The sequence below is a fragment of the Ctenocephalides felis genome, unplaced genomic scaffold (assembly GCF_003426905.1).
Source record: "Ctenocephalides felis isolate EL2017-DRISC unplaced genomic scaffold, ASM342690v1 CF-g0.4_SCAFFOLD_01170, whole genome shotgun sequence".
Classification (NCBI taxonomy): Eukaryota; Metazoa; Arthropoda; class Insecta; order Siphonaptera; family Pulicidae; genus Ctenocephalides; species Ctenocephalides felis.
The window spans coordinates 75,853,796-75,866,441 of NW_020537324.1; the positions used below are offsets into that span (position 1 = coordinate 75,853,796).

Genomic DNA, 12,646 nt, shown 5'->3' on the forward strand with positions numbered 1-12,646 from the left:
ATATATTATATATATATATATATATTCCAAAATTCAAATAAAAAAATTTTCATATTTCCATAAAATACTAATTTTTAACAGTTAGGGAAATGAAAAACGAATTATATTTTCTGAACACCAAATATATAAATTAGTATAAATTTTTTAGTTTTTTTATTAAAAATTTATATATATTCTAATTTCAAAATGACCCTTACAATGACCATAGGATTATAATAATTTAGAGTGTTATTACAATTGCAAGTATGTAATTATTCAAATTTTTTTAGTGAATCAATTACTTTCCAAAATGTTACAATTTTACACAGGCCTATAATAATTTAGTCATTACAATCGCATGTATGTAATTATTTAATTTTTTTTTAGAAAATTCATTACTTTCCAAAACGTTTTTCCATTTACTTTCCAAATGTTTTTAGAAAATCCATTGCTTTCCAAAATTTATTACTTTCCAATGAACAACTTTCCATAGGCCTATAATAATTTATGATCTTAGCACTATTGCATAAATACAATATAGCAATTGCTTTTTATATTAAAACATTTTTTTTAGACTAAAAATAATTTAGGGGGAGTAATAGATATATTTTTTTAATATTGATTTTTATAATGAACCCATTCCCATAGGCCTAAAATATTTGAGACTATTTTTTATTTACCTCAGCATTTTCCTAAAAACGTTTTTCAAATTTTAATAAAATTGTAATCTTTTTTTATAAAATTATATATTTATATAATTTTTTTAATATAATAATTATTTCGAATGTTTCTACTTTATATCAATTTCTTTTTTAAAGTACAAAAACATTTATTTTAATTTTTTTTACATTTTTTTGATGAAATATGTTGTTTTGATGTAAATTTTTTTAGAATTTTGTCGTTTGTTTTATAGTTTATTTTTTGTTCCTAGGTCGGGTATGCCCAGAGCCGACATTTAGTGGCGAGAGCCCTTAGCAAAATTAATAATGGCTCAGAGGCGGACTCCGACGAAGTTATGAAAGGGGTAAGTTGTAAAAAACGTCTTAACATTTTTGTTATTTAATTTTTTTAATTAGAAATAATATCAAACACGAAGTAATAATATACAATAAGCATTAAAGTTTATTGATATTAAATTATTTGAACATGAAATCATGAACCTAAATTATTCAACTGCATTTATTTATTCAATGGTACATAACTTAAATTAATAGATAAAAATACATACTATATTAAATGAAATATAATTTAAAAAAATAAATGTTCACTCAAAATCTAAGTTTCACAGTATAATTTACTGAAAGTTATAACTCAAATACTCATCAATGGAGTAAAAAATTTGCTCTTTAAAAAATGTGTTGAGTAATTTATAAAATTTCCTATTTCCAACTTCATTCATTCATTAAGAAATATATAAAAAAAACTGCATCTTATTATTGTTTAATCAAAATTCTCTTTACGATTTGTTCAGAGCTATTTTCTTGACTTTATATCAGTTTATAACTAGAACCCTGATTTATAACTAGAACTATAGCTAGAATAGCTCCACCGACGGATATTGTATTGTATACAACATTCGGCTTTGTTTATTTTGTTTTCACTTCTGTAAGCTATAAGCTATTTGTGGCCGTTTTGTATATATAACGAATTAAATCAAGTCGAAATTTCCTCAAAACTATTTTATAATGATTGATTGTTATGTAATTTTGAGTTTGGCGAGGATTGATTTATTAAATAACACTCATTAAGAACACATAAATTAAATAAGTTATTTGCACCATTTTTTAACTAAGAAAATGAAAATTTTCTGCATTTCTCGACGTTTTGAAGGTTTCTGAACATTTTACTGGGATACCTCAGAAAACTAATGGATGTGTGTGTGTGTGTTTTGTATGTCCGCATTTTTTCGTCCACGTTTTCGGGCGCACGGATCAATCGATTTGAATGGTTAAAAAACATTCGATTTCTAGTGCTAAAGAGTCGTGCTGTTTAGTTTTTGGCAAAGGCAGGTCCAGCCGTTACAGAGATATGGAGCAAAGAGTGTAGAAAATAGAAATCGAGTTTTTGAGAGAACAGATCATCCGATTTGTATGATCCAAAAAACATTCAATTTGTAATGATTGGGAAAAGTGGCTATTAGTTTTTGGCAAAGGCAGGTTCAGTCGTTTTGGAGATACCGAGCTAATTGTGCAAAAATGGCACAGAAAGAATGATCTAAAAAACGTTCTGATTGTATTGAGAAAACAATTGTTTTTGAGGATAAAAAAATATTACATTTATTTTTATTTTCCATAACATATTTTTTGTAATTTTGGATTACAAATTCAAAAAATTACCCAGGCTAAGCACAGTCTAAGCGCCACTCTGGTACAAATGTTTACCCAAGTGCGTTTAGACTGTGACTATAACGAGCACTTTTTCAATTTTGTGCGAATTTCGAATTCGAAATGAAATGACGTTTGTTAATGTTCTGGAGATAAATTGTTTTATGATTTACATTCGATTTGCTCAGATATAACAAGATAGCAAAAATAATGAAAGTTACAGTATTTGTAAATATATATTAGAAAACGTTTAAAATTTCTCGAATATTTCATTACAGTACGGGAAGTTTCAGCAATTTGTCTTAAGGCACGATGCCATACACCACTAGTTACTCAAAGGACCAAACTCTTCACCCATCCTAAAACTGCAACTTTTACCAAATCCAGTTTTACATATTAAGAAACTAGATATGAACTCCTTCTAAAAATTCAAGTTTCACCTAAACTTAAAACGTACAGTTTTTAATTTCAGAGTGACTTGTATCCTGTTTTTTCTTGTCGTTACCTTTTCCCATAAAATTGTCATTAACATAACTTTTTTTCTTTTTTTATAATTACACCCAGTTTTATCATTGAACAATAGTTCTAAATCCAGTTTTGGTTTCCCAAACAGTTCCAAAAATCATCACTCTTATAACTTCTGTTCTTTTACCCAAAATTCCATCTTTTTCACAAACAATTATCCCAATTCTGCTTGTTCTCTTCAAATCTTTTACCAGAGGGTGCAAATACTGAAAATGTTTCGCCCTTATTCATGAAGCTATAACAATCATCACCCTTCCGAGATTAGAATCTCGTTCTAAGGGCCAGCCAAAGTACTAGTAGTAGTAGTAGATTGTTATGCCGAAATTACTGGTCTTATAACTGGATGATAGATACAGGGGTGGATTGGGGTAAATAATTTGGGCAAGGTTTTTATTAGAAATGTGGATGAAGTGGTTGATGGTAATAGACTTCTAAAATTTGCAGTACTGATACATTTTTAACTTCTCGTAGGGTAAGTTATAGTAATCGCAAAAAATCGAAAATAAAAATTTTTGCATTTCTCAACGTTTCAAAGGTTTCTGAACATTTTGGCATACCTTAGAAAAAAATGGATGTATGTGTGTGTGCGCGTGTATGTGTGTGTGTAGGAACACGGATCAACCGATTTGAATAATTCAAAAAACATTCGATTCGTATTGATTAGGAGACGTGCTAATTAGTTTTTGGCAAAGGCAGGTCTAGCCGTTTCGGAGATACGGGGCAAAAACGTGCCAAAAACTGTAACTCAGTTTTTAAGAGAACGGAGCGTCCGATTTTAATAATTCAAAAAACATTTTACTTGTATTGACAAGATGAAGTATTGATCAAATTTTCATGAGGGCAGGTTTAGTGGTTTCGGAGATCTAGTAAAAAAAGTAAAAAAAATGCCATTTGGCGGTCAAAAATGTTTATTGGACATAAGCACATCAAATTATCAGATATTTTATAGGTATTTTAATAATGTGTACACATTTTGTGTACAATTTTTTTGGGTTCCGTACCAAGATTTTTTTAATTTTAAAATTTACGTATATGGTTTAAAGAAATGCCTTTGACATTTTCGACAATATGATGATGATATGAATAAACGATTTGTATGATTAAAAAAACATTCGGTTCGTACCGATCGCGAGGCGTTTTTGCAAAAGGCAATTTTGCCGTTTCGGAGGAATGGAGCGCAAAGGGTGTAAAAATGGTCATGCGGTTTTTGAGAGAACGGATCATCCGATTAGATTAGTGATTAGTGTGCAAAAAATGCTTTGACAAAAAATTTCGTAATTTTGAAAAAAAATTAAAAATTTAAAAATATTCTTTTAAAATTAAAATTCTTTTAAAATTCAATTTTTCGAAATTTTTCATTATTTTCAAAAAATCTAAATTTTGAAAAATTTTAAAAGATATTAAAATTTAAAAATATCGATTTTTTTACAAAAATTTGAGAATATTTTGAAATTTTCAAAAAAAAATCGAATATTTAAAAAATAATTTAAATTCTCAAGAAATTTAAAAAAAACTATTTTTTCCGAAAATTACAAAAATTTTTGAAGGTTATAATTATCAAAAAAATATCAATATTAAAAATAAATCGATTTCATACAAAAATTTGAGAATGTTTCGAAATTTCCAAATAAAATCGAATATTTTAAAAAATGTCTAAATCCTCAAGAAATTAAAAAATAAAACGAATTTTTCTGAAAATTCTAAAAAAATTTGAACTTTTAATGCCATACACCACTAGTTTCTATTTTTACTTGTCTTCTTCAACCATCCCTGTTCGAATTCACCATGTTCATCAGAGTAAAACATTTAACGCAATTTGTGTCACCCTTAATATTGCACCCTTGCAGAATCCAAAAATGTACCCTCTTTGAATAGAAATCTGTCTTTTGTAACACATTCTGTGAGATTGTATGGCCAATTAAAATGGATCGATAGAAAATAAAATAGTTTGAGGAAAATATATAAGAAATATATTTTATAATGAATATTTTCTAATTTTTCGTTGCGTCAGAAATCCATCTTTCCATTTTTGCTGCTGAATATAAACAACAGCAAACAAAATCGATTTGACGATAATCATTCGACACGCAAAGTAATTAATAAACCTGTTGTGTAGTAGATACGAACATTATAGGGGACAGGGGCGAAATGGAATTATAGTAATTTGTGTATCTATATTTATGAAAATATATGTATGTATGTTTCTTAAGCATTCATAAACTATACATCCAAACATCATGAAAATTTGGCAAACTGTTAAGTACAGGACAGGACAGGTTTTTGCATATTTTGATTTTAACCAGGTAGGAGTTGGTTTCTTACCCTCTTACCACAAACCACCATTTCATATGAAACTTGATTTTGAAAATTTAAAAATGCAATCTTGATATAATTTTCTGATTAGTCTATTAATTTTCTATAGCTTTTTTGTATTTTTTTTCATCAAAATACGTCCCCTTATCGATAATTCAACAGAATTTTCGATGATGTCGGCGAAACGCTTTGTCGGACTCGCCATATGTTCACAATAAATGGATATCATTCATTTTTTTCCTCTTCATTATAAATTATTATTAGGGAGAGGTATTGAATATGAACCGCCACTCAAATTAATGGTTTATTCGTATTAGACGAGAGTCGGACTCGTAATGTAAAAATATTAACATCAATGGCATCAATTGAGTTTAGCTTCAAAATATTAAATCTCAAATATTTCCCTTACTTTACATTTTCCTTGTTTTTCGAGAATTTCAAAAACGCAAACAACTCTCCATAATGTATAATTAATTGCGTCTTTAACAGAAATAATAATATTCAGATTACAATGTTGGAATTTTCCAACCCTCTCGTTTGAAAATCGTTGTTTTCTTCACACAACCCTCTTAGGTACATTTCATACAAACCGGGAAAGGGATTATAGACAGAGAGTTGGTGGAAAAGAGAAAGAGAAAGGTTAGAGAAAGTACACCGAGTGCACATTAAAATTAAATTTAATATTACTTGATTTAATATTATTCGCAGAGCGTATTTGTATCATTTCTTTTGTTGATACTATTTTCGTTCATTTCAATAAAGTATGATTCTGTAAAGCGTCTCTTAGACGTGTAAAATCGATTGCAACGATTGCGATGCAATTTATGTGGGTTAAAAAAACCTCCAAAGTCTAAAAAGTAGAATCTAAATCAAACTATGATCACTGATGATATAAAAAATCATAGTTAGAATTTTATCTTAAGACAAATGCATTTCAGAGACGTTTTGCAGAATCATGCTTCATTCAAATAGACAAAAAAAGTATCAACAAAAGGAATGATACCTATTTGCTCTGTAAAAATTGTTAAGTATTATTAACTTCCCGTAGGGTAAGTTATTGTAATGGGCCGAAAATCGAAATTGAAAATTTTTACATTTCTCGACGTTTTGAAGGTTTCTGAACGGTTTGGCATACTTCAAAAAAAATGGATGTGTGTGTGTGTGTATGTATGTATGTATGGATGGATACAAATTTCCAGTCACGTTTTCGGGCGCACCGATCAACCGATTTGAATGGTTCAAAAAACATTCGATTTCTATTGATAGGGAAAAGAGCTGATTAGTTTTTGGCAAAGGCAGGTCCGGCCGTTTCGGAGATACGGAGCAAAAGTGCAGAAAATAGAAATCGACTTTTTGAGAGAACGGAGTATCCGATTTGAATGATCTAAAAAACATTCAATTAGTAATGATTGGGAGAAGCGTCGATTAGTTTTTTGCAAAGGCAGTCCCAGCCATTCCGAAGATACGGAGCTAAATATGTAAAAAATGGCAGTTTTTGAGAAAACTAAGCGTCCGATCTAAATGATTCAAAGAACTATCTGCTTGTCTTAACAAAATAATTGATTTTGAGAAAAAAATTTTTTTATTATAGTTTTTTCTGTATATCGAAAATAATTCAGATTTTATTTTTAATTCTGACTAAAGTTCTAATATAACTTAAACAAATAATTTTAACTTTGCAATTCAGTTTATATAATTCTTATAAATATTAGACAATGTTACAATATTAATAATAATCTGTTTGAAAACTTTCAGTGTTCCTCGAACATTTCGTTACGGTACGGGAAGTTCCAGCAATTTGTCCTAAGACACGATGCCATACACCCCACTAGTTACTATATTTTTTGATATTATTAATCAATACTACGATGATGAACCGGGCATTCCTGGTATTTTTCAATAATTAATGAATTCCTAAGTAAATGTATTTAACCAGAAAACAGGCAGACAGGAGGCTTATAAATTATTCAAATGAATTCACCGATAAGCGAATTAAATATTCATTAGATTTATTTCTAATACAGGTATTATAATACATACACCCGTGAAGGGAAATAAATTTGTTTTTTAGGGTAAAACATTTGGTAATAAAATTTATGTATGTTGTCTAATAAAAATAATTAATTTATAAATTTCGTTACTGAATCACAACTTTTCTCTTTACGTTTTATTAAATTACCAAGTGAATCATTAAATCTTAACTTTTCTTTTTGGTGTTACATTTTAGGCGAAAAAAACTTTTATCAGTCTCCAGAATCCGGCGGAGTGTTGCTTTTAATGGTTTTTGTGGGTAATTGTGTAAACGGAACCCATTTTCCGAGATAAGGGATTTAAATTGTATTAAGTGTTTTGAAAAATCTCTTTGTGGTAAAAATAAATTATATTGTTTATTACTAGATACAAAACTTAATAACTGGTGATCATTATTAGTATACAACTTATTTCTGCATCTATTTATCATATCTCTTGTAGCTTTTAAACGGTTTGTCTGATATAATTTGAATGTTTGACAAATTTGTTTAAAATTAAATTATTTATAATATTATCTAACATTATATCACTCTACAGCAACTCGGTATACTTTAAAACCGTACTTGAAAACAGACAACTGTATTAGACGCCAATTTGCGATTAAGGTGAACTTAGTTTATGCATTTACTTATTACATCTCTTGTAACTTCTAAACCGTTTGTCTAGTATAAATGACATATTTGACAAATTTGTACAAAATTAAATAAAGTACACTTTATTCTAACATCATAACACCCTATAGCAACTCGGTATACTTTAAAATCGCCCTTAAAAATATTCTAATATATTAGACAACAATTCAGGGTTAAAAACGATTCTAGCTAGCAATTACATGTATTGATTATAAATGTTTGTTGATAGGCGACACTTATAAATTGATTAAAAAAATTTTTTAATGTTTCAAATATTCCTTTTTCGGTTTGCTTAAAGTATTTCGTTATTTTGTGTGATGTAAGTAATTAAAACAATATTAATGAGCAATTAAATCGGCGGGTGGAACTTGTTAAACCGCCGACGTGTTACTTCTACAGGTGCAAACGACCGAAAATATAATTATAATACGAAATTTATGTAATTGAAAAGACTGTTTATATAATGGCTAATGATAATGGAAATAGTTGTTGATCAACTACTCCAAAAAAATAATTGTTTCATATATGACAAGATTTTTTTTAAGTAATTTCGTTTGATTAAAAAGACACCGTTGTGCGAATCATGATGCATAATTAGAGCTTACAATGTCTAGTATTTATTATTGCGTATTTTTGCCGGGTCTTCTAGTATATATATATATAATATATATATATATATATATATATATTCCTATATCCATTGTCGTCAAAAAAGCAAAACAGAACGAAAAAAACAAAAAAAAATCTTCATCCTCGTACAAATAACAACGAGTCCACGCGTTACAACAAAAAAAAAACAGGAAACAAAAATGCGAACGGAAAAAGAATTATATAGAAAATTGGTATGTACGCATTCGCAAACGCATTCTGCATTCTGCAGGGATATAGATAGAGAAAAGATTCTCAAAACTGACGGCAATTGACGAGTATTTTCGTCATAAGAATTGGCAAGAAATAGGCTCAAATTGCAAGATGGTAATTTAAAATATGTTCAAGAAAAAGTTCTGCAAAATTTGGGAAAATCGAGCCACTGACGTGTATTCTCGTCATGAAGAATTGGCAAAATATACTCTTAATTTGTAAGATACAATATAAAATGTTCTCAAGAAAAATTTGGATAAATTGAGCCACTGACGAGTATTCTTGTCATGAAGATTTGGCAATATACTCTTAATTTGTAAGATGCAATATAAAATGTTCTCAAGAAAAAGTTCTGAAAAATTTGGATAAATCGAGCCTCTGACGTATATTTTTGTCATGAAGAATTGGCAAAATATACTCTTAATTCATAAGATACAATTTAAAATGTTCTCAAAAAAAAGTTCTGCAAAATTTGGGTAAATAGCGCTTAACACAAAGGTATTTTGGCGATTGCGATGACTGCAGCTTTTTTGATTAAGTACTTTTGCTAAAGTTTCTAGATATATTGTTATGTTCATATTTTTTATAAATTTAGTATCAACACACCATATTTAACCTATTTAATATATATATATATATATATATATATATATATATCCTTTATTTCAAAATTTACAATTTATAAATTTTCCAGGCCGGTTTCTCTCCCATTTGCACCGCAACCCGGAACGACGCGTCGTTCCAGGTCAAATGCACGGCGGTAAAAAACTTGGCCTAAATAGCAAAAATATAATGTTTTTGAAATTAATTTTAATTTATTAAAAATATTGTATTTTTTCAACCAAAACTATTATTTAGACCTAACTATTATATACTCGAATTTCTTTACCCTGGTTGTTGTAAAACGCTCATTAAACCGATTCATCATTTTTAAATCGCTCCCCGGGCAAATCCCCTCATTAAGAGCCCCAACGTTTCATTTTGGAGCCCCCCGAGAGTATAGCAATTATGTTCCTAGAATAACGGGGGAACCCTCTCAATTTTATCACAGACTGAGGGCTGGGGGAAAAAGAAATATAATAATAAAAAATATATTCCTGATAATCTACATATATATAAAAATAAGTCGGGTTTTCTTTCCTGATGATATAACTCCAGAACGCACGAACGATTTCGATAATTTTGCATTCGTTGGAAAATTCTCGGGCTCCGCAAGGTTTATGACTAAGAAAATTAGTGGTACATGGCATCGTGACTTAATGCAAACTGCTGGAACTTCACGCACCGTAATTAAAAATTCGAGTAATGACATTAGTAAGAATTATATGAATTATGCTTGGTTAAGTCAACGAGCAATTCTTGCCGCCAAGAAATATGATGTACACGCACTGAATTTCAAGATTCAATCAGAAATTGCTGGCGATTTGGTGACATACCAATGATTCCGACTGGCCTTCTGTTTGACTTCAAACGATTGCAATTTCCAGTTCGCCTTGCGTTTGCAATAACAAGTCGCAAGGCCAATCGCTTAGTGTTTGCGGGATAAATTTCAAATAGATTATTTAGAAAATCATTGTTTTTTACATGGGCAGTTATACGTTGCCTGTTTACGAGTTGGAAAACCATCCGCTTTGTTCGTATGAACGTCAGACCAAAAAACAAAAAATGTGGTTTACCAAAGAGCACTTCATTGAAACGGATAATTTGCGGATTCACTTTCATTTACTTAAAGAAGTTCAACTGAAAAACACTTAATTTTTGTAATCGAAATAAATTCATTAGTGTTGTGTAATAAAATCAAATTTTTCCTTTTCAAATATAAAACAAACAAAAAATGTCTTCATCTTTCTCACGAAACCATCTGGTGGCGAAACGGAGTTCGTCGGGTTTGTAGGTATTTATATTTTGATGTGTGTCATCATTCAGCAAACCTAAAACACAGTATACAATGAATACAATTATAAGTCTATTATATATCAAACCAGCAATTCAAATGATTCTGTAATTTTAATCTGACAAATCAAACGACAATTCCATGTCAGTGCCAGGACTCACACCGAGTATCCCTGGCATAAATTTTGGCAAAAATTGATTTTTAAATTAAATATCCTTTATTTTGTACTCTTTTTTTATTTTTTATTTTTTATGTTTTTGTCCATTATTGTTACCAGACGTTAAATTATTTAGCAGTTGTAACAAATATTGTAATTAAAAAAAAACTAGATTAGGACATGAGTATTTTTGGGTCAGATTTATTTTTATTACTAGCTCCTTCTTTAGAGGTCCCCAAACCTTCCTTTTCGTCCTCAAAAAGGAGTTCGATGTATATAAAACTCCACTTTATTCATTTCACGCCCTTTCCTCGAAATAATATATATAGGATAGGGACAAGTACAAGGGATAGTTGCCAGTCGAGGGTGAAAAGATCCCTTTTTGACCAACCGGCCAGTAAGTGGTTGTCGTAATCATTATATGATTCTGTATAAGATAAATAATGGAAATTTAAGATATATTAAAAAATATGATGGAAAATAAAGACTTTTATAAAATAATAAAACGCAAACTTATTTTTTTCAAATTAGATATTTTTATTGTATAAATTTATGCATTTGACATTTATTACTTCGTACAAGCGAAGTTTGTTTTTTAGACAAAAAACTCAATTTGTTTTTTGGACGATTTTAATAAAACTTTTTATTATGATAGAAAATATGTTCTTCAATAACATACTAAAATATTACAAGCCTACAAACAGTGCTTTAATTATAAAAAAATCATTAAAGTTAGCTTATAGTAAATACAACTGTGTATGTATTTGACGCGTGTTCGCTTTTGGTTTAATAATAAATAATATTATTATTTCAGGGACGTCCATTAATCACGTGATCGATTTTTTAAGAATTTTTGAACCCTCCCTCCTCCTGGGTGATTCGTCGTAATATTCAAAATTACCCTTCCCATGCCTTCAAATATTACGTGTATTTTTAGATACGAGAAAATATTGTAATTTTTTTATATTTTATGAAAATGTTTAGATTTTTTTTTTAAAAAATCAGGTATAAAATAAATACACGTGATATCTTACTATATATATATATATATACCCTTCCCTGCCTTACGTGATACTTGTGATTTTTTTGTCAAACCTGCCCTCTCCCTGAAAACCTCACTTCGTTAATGCACGCTCCCTTATTTATTTATTTTTTAGACAATCAGAAAATACAATAATTTTCTATAGGTCATTGCGTTGTGTTGTTATATCATTTAAAAAATTAATAACAGTTCTATAATTTTTAAACCAAATTATCGTAGTCGAACCTTCTAAAAGCATAATAGAATTGTACAGTGCACACGATGTCGATTGTTCGGGCATGCAAGACCTTACTGCTAATGCGGCGGATATAATATTTAATAAATATATATATAATAAATATATTTATTGCAAGTAACTGATATATTGGGCAAATTTGTACATAATTTTATGATCTGCAATAGTTTTGAACACTATATACTCTTACAGCAACTGGATATACTTAGAAATCACTCCTAAATCAACTTATTGAAATTGACCTATTAAAATTTTTTTACACGTTTTGGGATTTTCCTGCAACTTGCCTTAAGGCTAAATGATACTTAGACGTAGATATTTAAACCAGGTAAAGTGTTTTTATCTTATTTTGGTTTATAACACTTTTGCTACACGTTTATTCTTTGAAAAAGATGCACAAACATTTTGGCGGGTGAGGTGTTGGAGGCCCAACGGTTTATAAGCATTGTAATAAAATATTGTGGGGTTTATGATTTTTATTTAAAGTCACTACATTAGACGCACTACATTCTTAGAAATTTTGATCATAAAATCACATATTTGCACACACCAATAAATAAAATTGGTTCAATAAACTTTATGATATAGGAAAAAAAATACAGTCCATCTATTCAAAAATTTAAATACAAATAGTGCAATGAGTGCAATGTTGA

General features: G+C 29.2%; 1 protein-coding gene across 2 annotated transcripts in view; it reads left to right on the forward strand.

Moving 5' to 3' along the window:
- Nucleotides 1–12,646, forward strand: part of LOC113365657 (protein groucho-like) — a gene marked incomplete at its 3' end in the record, with an annotated part of 113,531 nt that overhangs the window by 15,896 nt on the left and 84,989 nt on the right. For both annotated transcript variants that reach the window (XM_026607168.1, XM_026607169.1), the window contains 1 exon segment: nt 911–1,003. In XM_026607168.1, coding sequence (XP_026462953.1) covers nt 911–1,003 — 93 coding nt within the window.